Below are 24,425 nucleotides of genomic sequence, written 5' to 3' on the forward strand. Positions count from 1 at the left end.
AGTTCTTTTAAAAACCATCTTTTCATTATGTTTTCCTGCTGTTCAATCTATGATTTGTCCCTTTTTAAGAAGAGTTTTCAGGAAGTCAATGATATATCATTTTCAGAAGGATTTCTAATTCCTGGTTGTAGTGGAGCTATCAAATAGGCCTTTTTGTTTTAATGCCCACAGGGCTATCGTCCTGACCTGGTCACAATGTACCTCATAAAGAATGTTTTAGAAGAGCCCAGGTATTAAACAACGGGAGATCTTTTTACTTTATAAGATACTAAGATATTTTATATTACTGAAAGTATATGAGGATGCTTTCTTAATTCCAGATATAATATGGTATATCAATTTTTAGTTATAAGTGACTTTAAAATATTAGAAACAAGAAAAATCTCTAATTTGTGCTGGGAGATTTTGACATTAAATTCAGTTTTTTCCTCTCTCTCTATATTTATAGTTTGGATCATATATGAACAAGTAATGATTGCAGCCCTAGACTATGGTCGGGATGACTTGGCATTGGTAGGTATTTAAACTAATTTTATTTCATTTTAAATTTGCTTCATGAAGTATATATAAGTAGCTAAGACTTAGTATATGGCTTGTATTTGAATGCTTTTATAGCTAGTTTTCAGTGCTACTCTTTTTTTTTTTTTAAGTTATTTTTTTTTTGAGAGAGAGTGTAAGCGGAGGAGGGGGAGGGAGAGAATAGGATCTGAAGCAGGTTCTCCGCTGACAGCAGAAGAGCCTGATGTGGGGCTTGAACTCACAAACTGTGAGATCACAACCTAAGCCAGAGTCAGGTGCTCAACTAACTGAGCCACCCAGGTACCCCTTCATTACTACTCTTAAGAGTAGGTAAGACTGACTAGGTACTTGGGGACAGCGAACGTTCTTAAATCTTCTTAACAGTACTGAAGGAGTTAAATTAGTTGGTGAAGATTATACACTTAAGAGTTGAATTATGCTATATTATAGATTTAAAAATTAGCAGCAGATGGTTTAAAACAAGTTTTTCTTTTGGATTGTGGAATGACTTTCATAGCACAGACAGTCACAGACTTAGGATGATTTGACTTAGGATTTTTTTTTTTTTAACTTTTTTTTTTTTTAACATTTATTTATTTTTGAGAGAGAGAGAAACAGAGCATGAGCAGGGGAGGGTCAGAGAGAGAGGGAGACACAGAATCCGAAACAGGCTCCAGGGTCTGAGCTGTCAGCCCAGAGCCCAATGCGGGGCTCGAACTCACGGACCGCGAGATCATGACCTGAGCCGAAGTCGGATGCCCAACAGGCTTCCCTGACGTAGGATTTTTTGACTTTACGATGGTGTAGAAGCAATATACATTCAGTAGAAACTGCTTTGAAGTTTGAATTTTGATCTTTGCCCGGGCTAGTGGTAGGTGATATCATGATGCTGGGCAGTGGCAATGGGCTGCACCTTCCAGCAGGCATGTGATCACAAGGGTAAACAATCGATAAACTTATTGCCATTCTGTACCCTTACAGCCATTCTGTTTTTCACTTACAGTACAGTATTCAATAAATTACATGAGGTAGTTGATACTTCATTATAAAATAGGCTTTGTGTTAGATGATTTTGTCCATCTGTAGACTAATGTAAGTGTTCTGAGCATATTTAAGGCAAGCTAGTCTAAGCTATTCTGTTCAATAGGTTGGGTGTGTTAAAAATGCATTCTTGACATTCAGTATTTTCGACTTACCATGGGTTATGGGATGTAACCCCATTGTAAATCGAATATTAAATACTCTTTTGCAGTGCTGTAAATGTATCTCTTTCTTAAATTACTAGAAAATCCTAATATACATAGAACATGACTTAAAATACTAAGTATAGCTTTTAAAATAAAAGAATAACTCATGTGGTAGGCACTGTGCTATAAATGCTTTTATAGCAGGCTTTATTTAATCTTCACTTTGATTTGTGCTTGACACTATTGTTATATTAATTTTATAAATCAAGAAGTAGAGGTTTCTGCTCTTTTATTCTATTGTTTTATAATCCTGAGTTCTTAAGTATCATCTCCTCATTTAAGCCAAAAAAAAAAAAAAAAATACATGCAAACTGAAAGTTGAAATACCAGGAGAACATACTCATATCTGAATTAGCATTATTTTTTCCAAGGTAATTATGTGATATTGTCTCTACACCTAATTTTAGTGGAACTGTTAGTGGTAAATAAATATTCCATAAAATCTTTTGGATTACCTTCAGAACCTATGAGGTATAGTCTTTGTAATATTCACAGAGGTGGCAGCTTACATCTTAAGGGAGATATTAAGGTTTTATTTTAAGTAGCTAAATGCCATTTGACAAATTAGGAGATCAAATTATATAATATTGATAACCAAAGCAGGAGGTCAAATTAAATGCTAACTTTTTTTGTAACTTAGTATTTTTTTTAACGATTCAGAATTTCTACACAGCTTGATTGACCAAATAATACGAGTTTTGTGTGGTGTCATAGAAAGAAATGAACATCATCTTTATTTTTAACTAATTGTAATGTTTTTCTTAGTGTGGCAGATTTTTAGCCACATACTTGGAAGCAATACTTGCAGATCATATTAAAACTTATTTTATTACTGATTAATAGTTTCTTCACTAATGAAATGTATTTTTTTGGTCACTTATGCTTTGGGGCACTAGAATAGACCATTTTTATAATCCTCGACATTTCTAGCATTCAGATGTTGGTGAGATCATAGTTGGTGCTCAGTAAGTATTTGATTATTTAAATTAATGGATGAATTATGTATATTTCCCAAAGGAGATTGGCTCCATAGACTTGGTGTCTGCATTTTATGACCACAAATCAGGTTATGTGTACTGACAAGATGATTGATGAATACATGATTTCAACAGGGAAAAATTGAACAAAGTGTTAATATTATTTGCTAGGGACTTGAGAATACTATCAAAGAGCTTAATTTTTATAAAGAGAATACTTAGGCAATAGTTAGAAGCAAAAAACCTGGAAGCTATTATAAGCATGTAAGTTGGGTCTGGCACATTATGGAAGCAGTTTTTTTTTTAAAGTTCTTTTATTATTTCTGAGACACAGAGAGAGAGAGAGAGAATGAACAAGAGGGCAAGGGGCAGAGAGATTGGCAGACACAGAATCTGAAGCAGGCTTCAGGCTCTGAACTGTCAGCACAGAGGGCAAAGCAGGGCTTGAACTCATGAATTGTGAGATCATGACCTGAGCTGAAGTTGGATGCTTAACTGACTGAGCCACCAGGCACCCCAGAAGCCATTTTTAAGGAGGAATAATATGGCAATATCTCAAGAGTTATTAGTGTACTCCATGACCTGCTCATTTTCCCAGTTAAGATTTTGAGAACTGATTGTTACTTGCACTGTAATTTCAGACTTCTTCTTTTACCCCATTATTTATTACCAATTAATTTCACTTCATGTCATTAGATTACACAGATGAAATGATTTAAGAAGATACACTGAAGACTGTAGGCCATTCCTTGTGGCCCATTTGGTACATGTAATGTAATTACTACTATTTAAGCCTTTTTTACCAATTATTTTTTCAGTTTTGTCTTCAGGAGTTGAGAAGACAGTTCCCTGGCAGTCATAGAGTCAAGAGACTAACTGGGATGAGATTTGAAGCCATGGAAAGGTAACTGAATCTTAAAAACAGTGTGATCCCATTTTAAAATGGTAAACATGGGTATAGATGTAGGGCCTACCTACTACATGGCAACATTGTTAATTGTGCAAGATTTTTTGCTACTGAGTTTCAGAATAGTGTCAGTGCTTCTCAGCATAAGTTTTGCCAATTACTCCCAATAAATAGGATTTGACATAGGAGTGTAATTCATTTACCATCTCTGGCCTAGAGAAATGGGATCATGTTCTGGAGTAAGGACAGTTTTATATCCTCTTTGTAGGATTTATTAGCTGTTTACCTGACACATTATTTAACTTATTTTTGTTTAAGCCTTTTAGCTTTACTCCTTTGCAAAACAGGAATATTACCAACTTGTCAGGGTTGTTTTGGGAATTAGTAATGACATATGTGTAGTATCCATACAGGCATTCAAGGTATAGAAGGTATTATTTTTTTAATTGAGATACAATTGACATTCTGTTGGTTTCAGTTGTATGATATCATGATTTGATATTCATATATATTGTGAAATGATTACCGCAATAAGTTTAGTTAACATCCATCAGCATACATTGTTACAACATTTTTTTCTTATGAGAACTTTTAACATTTACTCTATTAGCAACAGCTTTCAAGTACACAACAGTATTGTTAACTATGGTAACCATGCTGTACATTATATTCCCGGGACTTTAACTGGACGTTTGTACCTTTTGACCACTGTTACCTAGTATGCCCACCCCCACAGCCCACCTCTGGCAACCACCAATCTGTTTTCTGATTCTATGAGTTTGTGTTCTTTTTGATTCTACCTGTAAGTGAGATTATACAGTATTTGTCTTTGTCTTTGTTTTTGACTATTACACTTAGCATATGCCCAGGTCATCCAACTTCATAAATGGCAGAATTTCTTCCTTTTTTATGGCTGAATAATATTCCATTATATCAGACTTCTTTATATCCACTTATCTGTCACTGGATACTTAGGTTGTTTCCATGTATTGGCTACTTTAAATAATGCTGTAGTGAACATGAGTGTGGAAATAAATATCTTTTCAAGATAGTGATTTTATTTCTTTTGGATAAATACCCAGAAGTGGAATTGCCAGATCAAATGGTAGTTATATTTTGAATTTTTTAAGGAACCTTTATACTGTTTTTCATAGCGGCTCTGCTAATTTACATTCCCACCCATGGTGCATAAGGGTTCCCTTTGCATACTTGTCAACACTTATATCTTGTCTTCTTGACAATAGTCATTTTATTATGTGTGAGGTGATAGCTCATTGTGGTTTTGATTTTTGTTTCCCTGTTGATTAATGATGCTGAACACCGTTTCATATACCTGTTTGCCATTTGTATGTCTTCCTCGGCAAATGTCTTTTTCAATTCCTCTGCCTCTTCTTAGCCGCATTTTTATTTTTTGCGATTGTGAGTTTGTTTTGTTGTTTTGTTTTGTTTTTGTTTTGTTTTTATTTTAGAGAGAGCCAGCAGGGGAGATGGGCAGAGGGAGAAGAGACAGGGAGAGAGAGAATCTTAAGCAGCTTCCTTGGCCAACGTGGAGCCCTATGTGGGGCTCAGTCTCACAACCGCAAGTTCTTGACCTGAGCCAAAGTAAGGAGTGGGACACCCAGGTGTCCCTGTATAAAGTCTTTATATGTATTAGATATTAACTCCTTATCAGATATTTGCAAACATCAGATGATTTGTAAATATTTTTTCCCATTCTGTAAGTTGTCTTTTCATTTTGTTGAATGTTTTTTTGTTGTTGTTTTACAGAAGCTTTTTAGTTTGATGTTGTCCCATTTCTTTATTTTTGTTTTTGTCGGCCTTTGCTCCTTCTAAAAAATTATCACCAAGACTCTTGTCAGAGAGCTTACTGCCTATGTTTTCTTCTAGGAGTTTTACGATTTCATATCTTATGTTGAGGTCTTTAATCAATTTTGAGTTGATTTTTGCATATGGTATAAAGATAGTAGTCCAGTTTTATGTCTTTTGCATATGACTGTCCAGTTTTCCCAGCACCATTTATTGAAGAGACTATCCTTCTCCCATTGTATATTCTTATCTCTCCTTGGTAAATTAATTGACCATTTATGTTTGGGTTTGTTACTGGATTCTCTGTTGCGTTCCATTAATCTGTGTGTCTCTTGTTATGCCAATACCATAATGCTTTGATTATTATGCCTTTTTTATATGGTTTGAAGTATGATGTCTTAAGCTTTGTTCTTATTGTGCAGGATGGCTTTGGATATTCAGGGTCTTTTGTGGTTCCATACAAATTTTGGGACTTTTCTAGTTCTGTGGGAAATGCCATTGGAATTTTTATAGGAATTGCACAGAATCTTTAGATTACTTTGAGTAGTATGGAAATTTTACCAATAATCTTCCAATCCATGGGCATGGATATCTTTTGATTTTCTTCAATTTCTTTCATCAGTGTGGTATAGTTTTCAACATACAGGGCTTTCACCTCTTTGGTTAAGTACATTCCTGGGTAGTGTATTCTTTTGATGACTTGTAAATGAGATTAATAGATTATTATTAGTATATTATTAGTGTATTAGCTTATTAATACATTATTATTAGTGTATTAAAATGCAACAGATTTTTATATCTTGATTTTCTATCCTGCAACCTTACTGAATTCATTTATTAGCTCTAACAGTTTTTGATGGGATCTTATGTTCCATTAAGCTATGTTTATCTGTATTGATCTATCTCTTAATTTTAGGGGCAGTGGTTTACTTGGTCAATTTTCTGATGGATCTAAAAAGAGTTGTTAGTTTGTTCACTTTGTTTAGCTTTTTTCTTGTGAGGATGGGAGTGATGACTTTCAGAATCATCAAGTGCCAAACCAGGAACTAGAAATCTTGAGCATCTTTTCATACAATTATTGGCCATTTGGAGAAATGTCTATTCATATTCTTTGCTTCTAGATGGGAGTTACTTATAAGAGTTCTTTAAATATAGTCTAGATGCTATATGTAGTCTAGATGCTAATATAGTCTAGATGTTCTTTAAATATAGTCTAGAAATGTCTATTCATATTCTTTGCTTCTAGATGGGAGTTACTTATAAGAGTTCTTTAAATATAGTCTAGATGCACGTCCCTTGTCAGATAATATGATTTGTAAAACTTCTCACATTATGTGAGTTGTCTTTTCACTTGCCTAATGGTATCCTTTGATTACAAAAGTTTTTTATTTTTTATGAAGTCCAGTTCTGTTTTTCCATTGTCACTTGTACTTACGGTGTCATGTAGAAACCATTGCCTAATCAGGGTCACAAAGGTTACACCTGTCCTTTCTTCTAAGAGTTTTATGTTGCTGTTAGTTTTTATATTTAGGTCTTTGATCTGTTTCAGTTAATATTTTTTATGGTGTGAGGTAGTTACCCAACTTTATTCTTTGGCGTGTGAATATCCAGTTGTCCCAGCATCTTTGTTGAAATAACTTTGCTTTCCCCATTTAATTGTCTGGCACCCTTGTTGAAAATTAATTGAATGTAAATGTGAGGGTTGATTACTGGGCTTTCAGTTCTGTTCCATTGATCTATATGTTTATCACATACCACAGTGTATTGATTCCACACTCTTGATAGTGTAGCTTTGTGGTAAGTTCTGAAATTTGTAAGTATGAGGACTTTGACTTCCTTCTTTTTTTTCCCCAAAGAGGATTTTGTCTATTCTGAGTCCTTTGAATTTATTATATGTGAATTTTAGGGTTAGCTTATTGCCCCTTACTTTTTTAATTTGGTGTTTTAAGTAAGAGGTAACTTGTACCTAGTTACAGTAGCTTTTAATAAGCAAGATGTATTGATATAATTTTTCTTAACCCTTTTGTTCCTTGGCTTTTGGCTTACGTGTTTGTTTATATGTACATTTTAATCTCATTGGATCTTCTCTGTAAGCAAGCAAAGGGCATAAAGAAAAATAAATAAAATAGTATTATTTTAGGTTAACAGAAAGTAATTTGAATCAGGGGACGGAATGGAAGAAATCTACAAAGGATTGTTCCTGAATTAGTGTTCTACTCTAATATCCCTTTTTGTTTTATTTCAACTATAGTATATCTAGTATTTTTAGACCATTCTTAAAATATGTAAATAGCCAAACACATCCCAGAATCCAACATGAATGATTTTTAAAATTATCTTGTAAAGGTTTGAGAGGTACTAGTTTCCAAAGGACACATTTTAATAGTTCCTATCCCTCCACCCCCTTTCTAACTGTATAAAAAATTGATATGGTAACAATAATTTATTCTTAAGTCAAGTTTTCTAAGATACCTAGTGAACTTTAATTTCTTTACACCTTGCTCTTTAATTGAAACTCATATAATCATTTTACCTAGTAAAGTTTTGCTGTTGTGTTTTTTAATTTTTTTTCTCCTGAAAGAGTGGCTATTATGTGTCTTTGTTACATGGGGCCATTAACCATTGATTCTCATATATGATTGTGTGAATTAGAGTGATCTGTGCCCTTTAAAAAAAAATACGTAGTTGCCTAGTCTCCATTTTACTGAGATCAGTTTGTTAGTGGTGTAATCCAGAATTTTCTTTAAAGGAAGCCCTGCAGGAGAATTGACAAGTAGGTTTGAGAACATTGCTGACTAAAGGTAAATTTTTGTAGACCTGCAGTATATTAGGAGTCTCTAGAGAAACAGAATCTAGAGGGTATTTGTATGCATATATGGGGTAGGAGGAGGGAGGTAGGATGCAAAGGGAGAGGGAGAGATATTTATTATGAAGCAATTATGGAGGCTGAGAAGTCCCAGAATCTGCTATCTGCAACTTGGAGAGCCAGGAAGTTGGTGCCGTAATTCTGAGTCCAAGTCCAAAGGCCTGAGAACCAAGGGAACTAATGGTGTAAATCCCAGACTGAGGGCAAGAAAAGATGAGATGAGATGTCCCAGCTCATGTAGTGAGACATGAAAAAGGGATGAATAACTCTTTGCTCTGCTTTGTTCTTCTCAAACTCTCAAGAGATTGGGTGATGTCCACCTACATTGGGAAAGGCAGTCTGTTTTACTGAGTATACAGATTCAAATGCAAATCTCATCTGGAAACACCCTCAGACATACCCAGGAATAATATTTAATATGGGTATCTCATGGCCAGTTAATACATCACACTCAGTTAAAAAAATTAACCACCACATTCAGTTTTTACAGAACTGAATATTTTGGGGGCTCCTGGGTGGCTTAGTTGGTTAAGTGTCCAACTTTGGGTCAGGTCATGATCTTATGTTTCGTGAGTTCAAGCCCCACGTTGGGCTCTGTGGGGACAACTCAGAGCCTGGAGCCTGCTTTAGATTCTGTGTCTACCTCTCCACTCACGCTGTCTCTCTTTCTCTCTCTCTCTTAAAAGTAAATAAACATATGGGCACCTGGGTGGCTCAGTCAGTTAAGCGTCTGACTTCGCTTCAGGTCATAATCTCAGGGTTTGTGAGTTTGAGCCTTGTGTCAGGCTCTGTGCCGACAGCTTGGACCCTGGAGCCTGCTTCGGATTCTGTGTCTCCCCCTCTCTGCCTCTCCCATGCTCATGCTCTGTCTCTCTCTGTCTCTCACTAATAAATAAATGTTAAAAAATTTTAAAAGTAAATACATAAACATTAAAATTTTCTTTAATAAATTACTACATTTTTATTATAGTAAAACTTCAATGTAATATAAAACTAGGTATTAATAATGTCTTATGTATATAGTTTTTATATAGCTGTAAAAGCAATGTAAGTTTTCTAATAAAATACTCCCCAAAACTAGAAGACTACTAAAATTCAGATTATCATTATATTAGTAAAAGGAATGGTTTCCTACCTTCCTATGTCATTTTCTTTGTATTTCCCAGAGTTTACATAGTTGGAGAAGGATTCCCAGGGGATTCTTATGTACCGTGTCTTATGTACTGTGTCATAGAACCCTTGCTCTATAGCATTAATTTTATCTTTATATACTTCATTGTTTTGCTTTATTAATATTTAATGATTTTATTTTAGATTTCCCCATTTAATTGCAGGTTCTTTCGAGGCTAGCCATACTTACTATTTTAGCATGTATTTGAGGTCCAAACTAATTTTATTTGAACTGCTTTTAAGTCTAATTGACTTAATGTGCAGTGATGCTGTTTGGCCTTCATATGGTATGGACCCATTTACAAATTAAGTCTGCTTTTCTTTTTCTCAGTTGTCTGCTACAGTTGAAATATTCTTACCTACTAGCATGATCATAATCACAAAGAGGCTTGGGCACTAAAATTGTGGGGCAGTATTCAGTTAAAAGATGTGTCATCATAATGATCTAGAATATTTATATATTGAATATCATTAACAGAAAAATATAAAATTAAAAAACTCTCTTAGGAAACTTATTAGTAGATTTTAAGAATGTAGCTGTTGTTTCTAGTTTTAGAAACACTGTTGTGAAAGTTTTTAAATACTGTTTTTGTTTTCTCTAAAGATCTGTATCTGGAATAAAGAAATTGATTTGGAATGGAGTTGGGGTTGTGGATATTGTTAGGAAGGAATTTCAGGATCACTTAGCTATTTTCTTGCATCCTGAGCAAGATTACCATTTGTAAGACTATATGATGTTCTTTATGTGATTTTTGATGTGTTCCTCCCCTTGATTCCCTATGACATAATGTTCATTTTGGGTTGTTAGTTATATGCTGTCATGTTTGATTATTTTTTTCATTTGATAAATTGTCAACTATTTTTCTTATAAGATTGTAACTCACTAAAGTGTATTGCAAGTGTATATTTAACAGGTGCTTAATGAATTGAACTGAACGAGCTCAACTAAGAAAAGCTATCATAAGTATTCATTAAAGGAGAATTAAATCGTAGATCATTTACTTGTGAATTTGTTTAAAATTAAACTTGCTCTTCTGCCTTACTGGCTGTAATTCTAGGTATATCTAAGACCACAAAGGTATCTCTCTGTGCTGCTAGTTTTTACCTTTGTATTTAGGCCAAATTGAATCCATGTATTTTTGTTCATCTCTGTTTTTCTTTGTTCATGAATCAGTATATTTTTGAAGTCAGTTTTTTTTTTATAAATGCTTTATACATGAAGCTTTTCTGTAAAAAATTTCTAGCAAATTACTACTGTTACATGAAGATCAGAAGAGAGTTGGATTCCAATTGTCAATGCATTTAAAGTCCTGCCAGTTTAATGTTTTTCTGTATTTACTATTTGTCACTAAATATTAAGGTAATGATTCTTGGTGTTTCTTTTTTTTTTTAAATAGATACGATGATGCTATACAACTGTATGATCGAATTTTACAAGAAGATCCAACTAACACTGTAAGTTAGCTGACTGTCTAAATTTTATTTTAAAAGGTGAAATTTATTCATTTTTGAAATAATGTGAAAATACATATGAAGCCAGGTTTTAGCTTCTTATTTTAAATTTATGTTGAGGGTGCCTGGGTGGCTCTGTCGGTTAAGTGTCCAACTCCTGAAATCGGCTCAGGTCCTGATCTTGTGGTTGTGGGATTGCCTAGGGCTCTGTGCTGAGCATGGAGCCTTCTTGGGATTCTCCCTCTCCGTCTCTCTCTGCCCCTCCACCATTCACTTGCTTTCTCTCTCTCTCCCTAAATAAATAAACCTGAAAAAAATATATATGTTGGACCACAGTTTTAAAATAGATTTAAAACTCTTCTGTAAAATTTGACTCATAAGATACCTTATTAAAAAGAAACTAGTGGAGGGACCCCTGAGTGGTTCAGTCAGTTAAGTGTCTGACTTCGGCTCAGGTCATGATCTCACGGTTCCTGAAGTCGAGGACCATGTTGGGGTCTGCCCTGATAGCTAGGAACCTGCTTGGGATTCTCTCTCTCTCTACCCCTCCCTTGCTCTCTGTCTTTCTCTCTCTCTCTCAAAATAAATAAACTTAAAAAAAAAAAAAGAAACTATTGGAAATTTAGAAAGAAAGAATTATATGTGCTTGCAAAAAAGCCCAGCAGAGTTCAGTGGTTTTGTAATATTTTTAAGTTTATGATATACTAACTTGTTTTGTTTTGGTAGTTATATTTTAGTTGTCTCAATGAAAAATGAAGTCATGACAGTAATTGGTATATAGAATTAATAAAGGTGTTTTGTTTTTTTTCGGCCTTATACCTAGATAAGAACATATATATGTAAGTATAACATACATGTATACATATATACACATAAAGAAGAAAAATATATTGTGTTTCCCATAAGATAACATCTTTAAGTATCCTGATTTGAACAAATATATTAGTGTATTGTGCAGAGCATTTGTTCCAGATATACTTATGTAATGTTACTTGTTTTTAAAATACTCTGGTGAAGATTTTTTTTAATTTTGAGAACATTTTAGTTTACTACTTTTGCATAATGGCTTTCCTCAGATTTATCTTTTACTCAATGAAAAGTTAGAGAGATTTTAGATAACATATCAGGCATTTTAATTTTTTATTATGTCCATGCATACATATGCCTGCTAAAAGAAAATATTTTTAGAAATTTTGAACAAAAACCAGTTTGATGGGGCATCTGGATAGCTCAGTCGGTTGAGCATCCAACTTTGGCTCAAGTCATGATCTTGTGGTTTTGTGAGTTTAAGCCCTACGTCGTGCTCTGTGCTGATGGCTCAGAGCCTGGAGCTGCTTCAGATTCTGTGTCTCCCTTTCTCTCCACCCCACCCCTGCTTGTGCTCTGTCTCTCTCTCTTTCAAAAATGGATAAACATAAAAAAATAAAAATAAAAAAAACAACCAAAAACCAGTTTGAGTTTGTTTTGTCCTTTTAGAGGAGGGGAAATTGTTATATTAGCATAATACAAATACATGAAGGTTTTCTCTTTTTGGCAAGCATTTAATTCAAAATACACATTTTTGAAAAGTCATTTGATGTATGATTGTGGATTATAAGATGCAGAAATACTGAATATTAAACATTAGTTACTTGATTTGTTTTAAGTAAATTATGCATGTTGGGGAATTATTTAATATTGAACTGTCCAATATTTAGTTAGCATTTATCTCAGGCATTCATTAGTCATAAACCCCCAATCTCTGCTATCTCTTCTGATACCCTGTAGTAATTCTTATGTTTGTTGCTTGAATGATAAGCTTTTTTCAACTTTATTGAGATTTAATTGACAACATTTCGTAAGTTACACATGGTGGTAATATATATCTATGTAGTGAAATGGTTTAGATTTTTGCTGTTAATATTATCCCATCCCAGGGAAATTTTCTCTGGAAACTTCCTAGGGTTTTTTGGGAGGGGCTGGGGGAATGGAGTGTAGAGGTAGATATTTGAATGGCAAGGATGTATTATTTTATGAGGATTCTCAGCATATAGAAAGTTCAGGGAAAAGTTTTGACAGAGCTGCAAGCCTATCTGTTATTAAAAACAAAAACAGAGTTATTATTTATCTAGATATTTCCAATAAAAAGGGAGTTAAAATGGGAAAGTTTTGAATACTTTTTTAAATCTTAACTATCATAATTACTTGCCACCTGTTTTAAGAAAATGGCACTGTTTTTCTTTCCTTACAGATTTTCTCATGTACTTATTTCAGTTATAAGACTTTACCACAGTTTCAAAGGTATTCATTTTTAATGCAGTCATATATTGAAAATACAAACTCACGTTTCTGAAAAGTTTCAAAACAATTTTTTTGATTAACAGTTAAAAATCGATAGCTTATAATTTAATTTCTTGGAATTATGGGTCAAACATTTTACTTATGTGTCATTTTAAGTGGGGGATATTTTTAATAAATTATTTCACTTTTTCAGGATTTAAGATAATATGTAATTATTTTTCTGTGTTTGTAGTACTTTCCATGTTCTATGGCTCTAAGACTGACTAAAAGAGATATCCAAATGGTTTTACTCATAGACTATGTATGAGGGTGGTAGTAACTAAATCTCTTAGTTGCTAGGTAAACACTTTAGAACAAAGTAACTAAATTCAGCTTTGCTTAAATGTATTCTTTTTTCATTAAATATTATCTTTATCTAATGTCCCTTTGGTCCCTTCTGTCCTTCTGTAAATGTTTATTGAGTACCTGTCATGAACCACCAGAATGTTGGTGTTACTAAGAATAAAGACCGTTTCTGTTTATGTATCCATAGAAAGCACTGTGGTAGACACTGAGGGAGATAACAAAACCATGAAAGACCTAGAACTAATTAAGTCTAGTACGGGAAGACTTTATTTGTATTAAACAGTTAAGTGGCAGTGTAAAAGACTTCAGTTTCTTTTTTCAAAGCAGCTTTAATGTATGACCTTAAAGGTGGGAAAATCTGGTTTCATCCTCATCCATAGTTATAATTCAAGCTTTTACACTGTAGTTCTTCTTTGCATTGTCTAAAAGTGATCATAGGACTCTTTCATTGGTCTTGTGCCTCTGTTCCTAGATATCCAGTATAGAAATTAGCTTGTTCAGTCAAGCTTTAAGGAGCTCTCCTTCCCTCTCACATGCATTCATTAATCTTTCTTTTTTTTTTTTAATGTTTATTTACTTTTGAGAGAGAGAGACAGACAGAGAGAGCATGAGCTGGGGAGGGGCAGAGAGAGAGGAAGACACAGAATCCGAAGCAGGCTCCAGCCTCTCAGCTGTCAGCACTGAGCCCAACATGGGGCTCAAACTCATGAACTGCAAGATCATGACCTGAGTTGAAGTCAGATGCTTAACCAACTGAGCCACCCAGGAGCCCTGCATTCATTTATCTTTCAAAAAATATTTGTTGAGTGCCTGCAGTATGCTTGGTGCTGGGAATAGAAGAACAAATTAGACACCCGCTTGACTTTGCACTTAGGGATGCAGAATGATATGAACAGATTGTGGACTTTGACAATAGACTATTAAATTCGTATTCTTTAGTGACTTGCTGGGTGATTTTTTGAGCCTTGCAGGCTTTGAAGGATGAGTGTGGTTGAAATGAAGCAAAGATGATGGGCTGGGGAAAGTCCTCATATCTTAAGAATGAAACCTTCACACTGTTAAAGTACAAAGTTTACCGAGGAAAGAAAGAAAAAAGTGATTAGAAAGGAAGTTTTCCATTTTCTTCTGGGAGGGTGCTAAAATTTATTTTTCTCCCATCTATTTTTTAAAATTTGTTAAATATTTTTTTTGAAGATGTAAAACCTACCCATGTTTAAAACTACAAACAATACAAAAGAATATATGGTGAAAACTAAGTCTTTCCTCTTAACCCCTGATCTCAAGTCCTCCTTCACTTAGGGAAACATTGTTAACATTTCTAATGTATTCTTCCAGAGACTTTTTCCTTGTGAACACACATGCATGTATGCATGAGTGTATCCCTTTTGATAGAGTGATTTGAAATGCAAATTATGGCATACTCTACTTCACAACACAGTGTAAAGATCATTCTATATATCAGCACATCCTTTACATCATCCTTTGATTAGCTACATAGCATTTTGTTGTATGATGTATAGTCCCTGTCTTGAAAAACAGTTTTAAGTTAAATTAAAACAGTTTGATGAACCCTTGGGTTGATTCTGATATCTTTCTCCCAGGAACAGTGTTGCAGTGAATGCCATTTGTAGGATGGATTCCTACTCTGCAGTCTAAGTCTGGAGGTCTATACATTTTCAACTTTGATAGGGGTGCCTGGATGGCTCTGTTGGTTGAGCAAATGACTTGATTTCGGCTCAGGTCAGGATGCCATGGTCCTGGTATTGAGCCCCGTGTCAGGCTCTACACTGAGCATGGAAACTGCGCTCTCTCTCTCTCTCTCTCTCTCTCTCTCTCTCTCTCTCTCTCTCCCCCTCTCTCTCCCTCTCTCTCCCTCCCTCTCTCTCCCTCTCTCTCCCTCCCTCCCCCCTCCTGCTTATGTGTGCACGGGTGCTCTCTCTAAAGTAAAAAAAAAAAGTTGTTTGATAGATGTTGCCAAATTTCCTTCCACAAAGGCTTTTTAGCATCCTTATTCATTTCTCTGGTGTATGAGAGTGCTTCTCCTGTATTCTCCCACATGGTATACACTATCAGCTTTTTGGTTTTTAACCTTTGCCAGTCTAATTGGTAAAAAATGTTATCTTGTTATAATTTGCATTATGAATGATGTTGGATCTTTTCATATACTTAAAAAGCCATTTGTACTTCTCTTTCTGAACTTCCTCCTTTAATACCTTTTTTAGATGAAATTTTATTTCTGTTCTTATTGAAGAGAGGGCATGGTACTGTGCTCTACCTAGTTAACCTCTTTCTTCTTCCGCACTCATTGACCTCTGAGAAAAACTAGGGTTCTGAGGAACAATATTTTGTACCTCTGAATTGGTTCTTTGTACAGAGTGACTGGAGATGCAGCAAGATGGCCTTATTTGTGAACAACCTGGTATGTTACATTCCAGAACTTAATTTTTATTCTTAGAAAATGCACAATGAAGTCAAATTTTGATTAGGGAAATACCACCAGATATTTTTAGAAATAACTTTGTTAATAATACGGGAGATAAGGACGCCTGGGTGGCTCAGTCAGTTTGGTGTCCAACTTCAGCTCAGGTAATGATCTCATGGTTTGTGAGTTTGAGCCCTGTATTGGACTCTGTGCTGACAGCTTGGAGCCTGGAGCCTGTTTCCGATTCTTTGTCTCCCTCTCTCTTTACTCCTCCCCTACTCATACTCTGTCTCTCTGTCTCTCAAAAATAAATAAACGTTAAAATAATAGAAAAATAATAATATGGGAGATAGTTTGAAGGAGATGCGATGAGATGAAATAATTTGTAATTTGGAGGCTGCTCGGTCTTAGGCCAGAGATTATAGGGATCTAAACCTAGGACAAGTAGAACTGGAAAGGATAGGGAATGGATGAAAGAATATTTTGCAATGAGAGTACAAAAAAATTAAAATTACTGGGGCACCTGGGTGGCTCAGTCGGTTAAGTTTCCAACTTCGGCTCAGGTCATGATCTCGCGGTTCGTGAGTCGAGCCCCGCGTCGGGCTCTGTGCTGACAGCTCAGAACCTGGAGCCTGTTTCAGATTCTATGTCTCCCTCTCTATCTCTGACTCTCCCCCGTTCATGCTCTGTCTCTCTCTGTCTCAAAAATAAATAAACGTTAAAAAAAATTTTAAAAAAAATAAAATTACTTAGATGTGAATGGTTTTTAGAAAGGTAACTCTCAAATATACCTATCAAAGCCAAGTATTGGATTAGGCTCACTGTGAGCTTTTATCCCTTGGCTTACCTGAGCACCAGTTTTTTTGTTTGTTTGCTTTCAAAATAAAAGTAGGCTTTTCTTCCTTTGAAAGTTCCTTGAGGGAAATCATGTCCATTGCATGGACTAATGCCTAGCATATGGTAGGCCTTCAATGAATACTTGTCAAACTTATATGCCTTTCAGAAAAGAGGTATAGTAATTACTCCCTTTTTAATTTAATTTCATATTTCAGAAAGATCAGATTTTGCCAAGAATTGTAAACTGCATAGTGTGATTTATCAAATATTTGAAGTTTTGTTTCGGAATTAGATGTAATTGCCTCTGTGCCAAAGATGAAGATGCTTTCAGAATGCCACATTTCTTAGGGTAGTGGGCATAAACCTTGGAAGAACCTAGAATTCTGCTTTCCTTCTGTAGGTCAGTGGTCTGTTTCTTCCTAGGTCCCAGCATCTGCAGTAAGGGAGTCTAGAGTGTATTTTGCTGGTAGATCTTAATCCTTTAATCTTTTCCTAGGTGGCATTTCTTCCCCACTGTAGCTTATTTTTTTAAGATATGACAAGTGTTTTTGGAAGAATTGCTGGCTAGCCTCTTTGTATGTAGTGTTACATAAAGCATGTAGCAAGTTTGATGAAGATTTGTTGGTGGTCATCAGTACTTTATATTTTATTATAGAAACATTTTATAATAGAAATTTCTAACTGCTGTTATTAAAATCACTTGTGAAGTGGAACAGTTTTCACTTTTTAAAAAAATGGTTATTTATTTATTTTGAGAGAGAGAGAGAGAGAGAGAGAGAACATGCGAGCCAGGAGAGGAGCAGAGAGAGAGGAGAGAGAGACTCCCGGATAGGCTCTGCACTGTCAATGAAGAGCCTGATGCCAGGCTCAATTTCACAAACTGTGAGATTATGACCTGAGCTGAAATCAAGAGTCGGACGCTTAACTGACCGAGCCACCCAGGCACCCCTGGAACAGTTTTCATTTTTTTTTTTTTAACATATATATTTTTTTATTTTTTTTCTTTTTTGAGAGAGAGCGTAAGCAGAGGAGGAGCAGAGAAAGAAGGGGACAGAGGATTTGAAGCAGGCTCTGTGCTGATAGGCTGACAGGAGCAAGCCCAATGAGGGGGCTTGAACTCACAAACCATGAGATTGTGACCTGAGCCAAAGGCTCAGCCGACTGAGTCACGCAAGTGCCCCGAACAGTTTTCATTTCTAAGACTCAAACTGACATTTGCAAAGCTTTTTCCAAACAAGACATTTAGAAAAATTCAGAACATTGGCATACTTTTAGGAAAGAAAGTATAAAAAAGAAATAAATGGAAATTGATAAATATTCAAGACTTGACTTAACTTTTAGTCCAAATAATGCTATTTTAAAACTGTGTTGACATACAATTGATGTAGAATAGACTGGACACATTTAACTAAGGTGTGCAATTTGGTAAGTTTTGACACTTGGATATACCTGTGAAGCCATCACACAATCAAGATTGTGAACAAAACTATCATCTTCAAAAGTTTTTACTCCTTTCCATTTTTGTATTCCTGTAATATAATCTTGAGCTTTCTTGTGGTATACAAGTTACTTGGAAGCAATTTGATCCTTTTGGGTCTTTGTTAGAGAGGTTCAGAGCAATGTATATAGGGCTAATGATACCTCATTACATCCTTCTGGGCACTCTGTCCATTGCCACAGGAATCATGGCATTTTCTAGTCTGGTTGGTGGGAATAGGCACTATTCCCATCCCTGTGTGAGCTCAAGACACTTCCCCTTAAGCCTTTCTGGTGATTCTTTCTTTCCTTGGCTTGGGTAGTGTTTTCACTCACATGCACTGGTCAGTACAAGGCTGAATACTCCAGGAAAACCCTTCAGATTCAAGGGGAATCTAGAGTTCTTATTCTGTTTCTTTTTTCTCTAGTACTATGTCTATAAACTCTAGCCTTTGATCTTCCTGATACTCAGCTCCTTTTCCTGAACTCACAGTCTACTGAACTCAACCTGTTTTCTCTTCCTGCACAGGATTCATTCCATGAAACTCCCTCAAGGTAGCAAGCCAGGACAATAAAAATAGGGCTCACCTCATTTGTTTCCAGCCGCTCAGGGATCACTGTGCCTCTTGTCCTATGCCTTAAAAGTGATTGTTTCATGTATATAGTCTAGTTCTTTGATTGGTTCAGGCAGGAGGGTAAATCTGATCCCTGTTACTCCCATCTTGGCCAGAAATGAAATCCCTGCTTAATGCTCACTTAAAATTATCATGATAAAAAAAGATGGGTTCTTATGCTAGCATGTGGTATTATTTTTCTTTTAGGAGAAATAACATGGAAAAGACTGTTGCATAGTATATAACTTAATAATATATCATTGCCTATATGACAGTTGTTGCCACATAGGTATTTCTTTAAGCTGTCATACATAGTTTAATTAGGAAGACTGTCCTTGCCTTAGTTGAAGTGTTACCACTTAAAAGTTTGTTTTAGACTTTATACTATTAGGAAATAAAATGCTATATCTTAGGTTTTACGTGATCAATCAATATATTGCTTATATAGTAGAGATTTTTGGGCACTTTTCCCAAATTGATTAATTAAAGCCTTATATTTAAAACTTTCCGTTACAGAGTTAATACTGAATTCTGTTTGTTTTACATTGTTATAAAATTATGACATTTCACCTACTACAAATACACATAATTCAAAATAATAGTAACAGTTATTTAACCTGTAATATTTCAGATTCTTTCAGGAAGTCTAGAAGGTTCTAGAATGGGAATCAGAAATTTCAGATTCTACTCTTAATTCTGTCTCTTCCGCTGCATTTAAGTTGTTTAAATCTGTTTTCCATCATTTATAAAAGGTGTGTTTTTTAAAAGGCATTTTAAACATGAATTATCTTTGAAACCTTACAGCAGTGCTTTATAAACTATATTTTGCAGCATGCTGCTGACCTAAAAATATCAGTGTATATTCAACAGTAGAGAGATGGTTCTGCTCTTAAATCACCAAGAAAAAGAATTAAAGTTAGATGGGTGTTTTTAGTATACCCTTCTTCATGAAACTTATATTGTACATAATGGTATCCATTACAATGTTCATACCATACTTCTTACCATGGAAGTATTCATTGTTATTCATGTTCATACTTAGACCTTTTGTCTGATATGTCACATTTGAATCTAATATTTTCAACAAATTTCATTACATCTTTGTAATATCTCAACTGGTGCAAATCCTATAAAGATTGGACAAGATATTAGTATCAAATGAAGCAACCTGTTCTGGGCTTTTAAAGATCTCATAGGTAGAATTGTATTATGCTTAACATAATGTTAAGCATAGAATAAAGGAGAAAGGAAGGAAGATACTATTTATTCAATACCATTATATACTGTGTACTGTGTTAGTTGCTTTACATTGGTACTTGGAGATTGGGGTATTATGCACATTTGGGAAGGTTAAGTATTTTGCCTTTGGTTAGAAAGCTGGTAAGTGCCAAGAGTTGGTATTTATTTCTTATCTTTTTTATTTTAAAACATGGACTCCGTTCTACCATATTGCCTGTAGAGGAAGTAGTATCATGATAGATGAAAGGAATAAACAGTTAAAATATGCTTCAAATGATGTTGGATTGGTGGCATTAGATATGATATATCCAAAAGAAATTTGTTTCTTAGTTATGTGTTAAGTTATCCATCACCTGTTTTCAGAAGAACTTGGAAGAAGGCTCTCATTTGAAGTCTAATATTCTTCCTCAAGTATTTAAGATTGAGTTACGTTTAGAGCTTTTCTCTTACTTTTCTTTCTGAATTCTTGAGGCCTTTTAAATGGTACATTTATTGTAGCACGTTCATTATTGTACATAGTGAAATTATTCCAAAAATATTTGAATACCTGCCATATGGCAGGTATTGTATTAAGCCTTCAGCATGAGCTTAATAATCAAGGATATACATTTTAACACATTTCATTTTTTCTTACCAACATGTTTTTTATCATTGTTATTACAAATATCACTCATGGTCTTATTTATTGGAAATCTCTTGATTTTCTCTGAGTTTTTTTTTACTTTCACTTCTTTCAAGCAAAACCTCCACCTTTTTCACCTATGAAAGGTAGCTCTACTAGTCTAAAGAGGTCCCATTCATTTTACTTCCCTTGTCTGCATTTTTATAGAGTATGTATTGTGTAAAACAATCGCAATCATGTTCATAATTCATAAACTTGGCCATAGTTTTGGTTTGTTTTATTGTTTAGCTATCTGCATTGAATTAAATAGAGATGGAAGAGATATAAATTTAATATTTTATATAGTGCTCTCCAGTCCCTATTAACTCCCCCCTCAGATAGATAGTCTGGATTATACACAATGTTGCTGTCTGATTACACATACTGTTGGTGTCTTCTGTGCCTTTGTTTCTGTGTTCCTTCATCTGTGCTTTGTCCTCCACACAATTTCCTCTTTTGCTTTTTTAATGTCTACTTGCTCTTTCTGTTTCAGTACAGGTATCACATCTGGGAACCTCTTTGCTTCCTGCCCTTACACCTCCTCCACTCTGCCACAGCCTGTGTTAGGATATCCTCCATGTTGCCACAACACCCTAGATATCTCTATCATTGTCTTTTTTATTTGATGTGTCTTTTTTTCATTGCTCCTGTAATGAATTATCTATTCTTTTTTATCCCCATATTTTCATTATCTTGCACAGTGCCTGTCAAACGATAGATGTTTAGTGCATATTTGATGAATGCATAAATGGCACTGATATTTATATTTATTGTTTAAAAAACTTTAAAATGCAAGTTTAAAGTTTTGTTTATTATAAAATATTTTTTTCAAGTTCTGTGCTTTTCTTTTGAAAGACTTACAGGTAGGTTTTTTCCTTAAAACTGAAAAAAGTTATTGGGAGCTGTATTTTATAATGACATTCAAGTGGCCATGGTGAGATTTTTTTTTTCTAATCTCCACTATCCCTCTATCTCTTAACATACAAATCTTATGAATGAGACAGGGTAAAGGAGTTTAGGCTGGGTAAAGATTAGGATTCCCTGCTGGCTTGTAATTATCAGAATCTGGATGGTTATTTATTTGAATGAAATGATGCATACATTGTGTACATCAAAAGTAAAGCATATGTGATTGTTAGAAGAATGTTTGAATTCCCCAGTGGGATGTCATGGGGTATGTTTATAAACTCCCAGTAAGCAGTATTTCTACAATGGAATTTCACTGGCATTGAGATAATAATTTGCACAGTCAAATTACCTTCTTTACAAAAACCCAGGGAATCATGAGGGCCTAATCCTTTATTAATGTCAACCCATAGGCTGCAAGAAAGCGTAAGATTGCCATTCGAAAAGCCCAGGGGAAAAATGTGGAGGCCATTCGGGAACTGAATGAGTATCTGGAACAGTGAGTGTCTTACAAGAGGATTGTGTTTTGTTATTCTGATAAATCTTTTTTAATTAAAATGGAATTTGCATTTGATTTTCCTTTTTGCCTCCATGCTGTTCATTTACAGAATATCTACACACTTATTTTCTTTCCCTTTCCTCTCACCAGATTTGTTGGAGACCAAGAAGCCTGGCATGAACTTGCAGAACTTTATATCAATGAACATGAGTAAGTTATAAATTTTGTTAGGAGTGTAGTTTTTATCACTATTATAGAAGTTCAGAGGATGTAGTGGTTTCTGAAGGATTGGTGAGAAGTTTTGAGTCATGTGTCATTTTAAATGAACAAAATAAATAAATGAAACCTAACAAATCAACGATTTGTTGGTTGTAATATATGAATTGCTTTAATTAAGTCATTTGCGTTTTGCTAAGTTATTTTGTCTGAGAAATAAGTTTTTCTTTCAAATATAGATGGATTCTTTGGAATTAGAAAGACCTGCTTTTGCTGAACTAAGGCTATTTTTACTGATTCAAAATTGTGAATTTTTAGAGTCTAAATTGTTCTTATATACAAAGAGTATTATACACCCTGCTGTTTAAAAATTCTGTCAATTGTATGCATTTATTAGCCTTAGTATTAAGAGAATCAACTCTTCCAGAGTTAGAAGCATTCTGTTGCCTGGGTAAAAGACCAAGAATAATCAAGAATGTTGAATGCTGTAGGAACTTACTTATTGGATATTTAATGTTTTTGTTAGCTTTTTTTATTGATGCAGTGACAGGAGGAAATCCCAGTGTGAGAGGATTAGCCTAGTCTTAGTGCAAGTTTTCTAATATTGCAGCATTAACGCCAACCTCTATCTACAGGCAGGATTTTTTTTCTTTTTTCCCTTAGTTCTTCTAAATCTGAAGTATATCACATTGTTTCTTTTCTTCTTTCTGAGAGAATAGCCTCAGATTCTCATGCACATATTTTTACTGTGTATGAATAGTTAACCTCAGTCTCATACTATAAATAATTGAAACAGGAAATAAAATAGAATTAAGGCACCTACCTCTTGCCTTTACTCAGGGCTATGTGTGTGATGTGAAATGGAGAATTAAGGTAGTTATCTGCATGTAAAACTGGAAGCTAAAATAAAAGTAATAGCTGTCATTTAATGAATGTCTATTGTATTCTGGGAACCATTCTTCAGTTCTCTTCTCTCAGCTGTGTTCTAGCTGTCAGATTCTTTTTGTTTCCTTTGGAGAATTATGTCCTGAATTATGTGCATATAGATGTATGTATGATTCTATGATCACATATGTAAAAATACTCAAGATTTTCTTATGTATGTGAGAGTGATACAGTACATTTTGGTTTAAATGGTGATGTTTCCACTTTTCATAGCTTTTTTTCAAAATTTATTTTTATTTTTATTCCCATGTATTTAACATACAGTGCTATATTAATTTCAGGTGTTCCATTTTTCATAGTTTTAAAGTCAGCCTTTATAAAGTGTACAGTATATAGTTTAACATGAACCTGAATTTTTGGAGTGCAGTACAACAATTAACATTCGTTTTATTTTGTCCTTAAAACAGATGACAGTTATTTCAAATATTTTAGCGTCTTTTGAAGATCTTGAGATTAAAGGCATTTAAAAACACTTCATATTAATCAAGGCACTTTATTTAAATTAAATATCTAATGAAGAAAGTTTGGAAAATGCAACAAAGAGTGAAGACAGAGACCAAAATCCTAATTGGATCATCCTCTTAACTTATCTACAATTTATATTTGATTTTTTTCCTCTGTACCTTTTGAAACAGAAACCTAAAATAGAATTATCTTTTATAGCTTATTCTTTTTACTTTGTTATGTTTTGACATACATTCCTTATCACAATAAATATTTTAGTAGCTTTCTATTATTCCATCTTATTAATGTGCTCTAGTAGTCTTTACCAGTTTCCTACGGGAATGGAAAGCTTGGTCTTTTGTTTTTGTTTTTTCATTTTTGCTGTAATGCTATGCTAATTATTTTGTTTCCTGGTCTTAATTCTTAGAAGTAAAATTACATGATTATATGCTCATTTTTAGTGGTTTTGGTAAATGTTGTTCACTAGAAATTTACTCTCACATCAGAAATTATTAGTGTTCCCTTAACACTGGCTGCTATCATTCTTTTTAGTCTTCATAAATTTTGTGAAGTGGAAATTGGTTAAAACTTTCTATA

The 24,425-nt window shown here is 34.4% G+C and overlaps 1 protein-coding gene across 2 annotated transcripts in view; it reads left to right on the forward strand.

The window, feature by feature from the left end:
- EMC2 (ER membrane protein complex subunit 2) overlaps positions 1-24,425 on the forward strand; it is a 51,037-nt gene that overhangs the window by 6,952 nt on the left and 19,660 nt on the right. For both annotated transcript variants that reach the window (XM_047841834.1, XM_047841835.1), the window contains exons 3-7: positions 449-513; positions 3,562-3,647; positions 10,890-10,947; positions 22,138-22,223; positions 22,374-22,433. In XM_047841834.1, coding sequence (XP_047697790.1) covers positions 449-513; positions 3,562-3,647; positions 10,890-10,947; positions 22,138-22,223; positions 22,374-22,433 — 355 coding nt within the window. The remainder of the gene's footprint in view (positions 1-448; positions 514-3,561; positions 3,648-10,889; positions 10,948-22,137; positions 22,224-22,373; positions 22,434-24,425) is intronic.

The sequence above is a fragment of the Prionailurus viverrinus genome, chromosome F2 (assembly GCF_022837055.1).
Source record: "Prionailurus viverrinus isolate Anna chromosome F2, UM_Priviv_1.0, whole genome shotgun sequence".
In the NCBI taxonomy this organism is placed as follows: domain Eukaryota; kingdom Metazoa; phylum Chordata; class Mammalia; order Carnivora; family Felidae; genus Prionailurus; species Prionailurus viverrinus.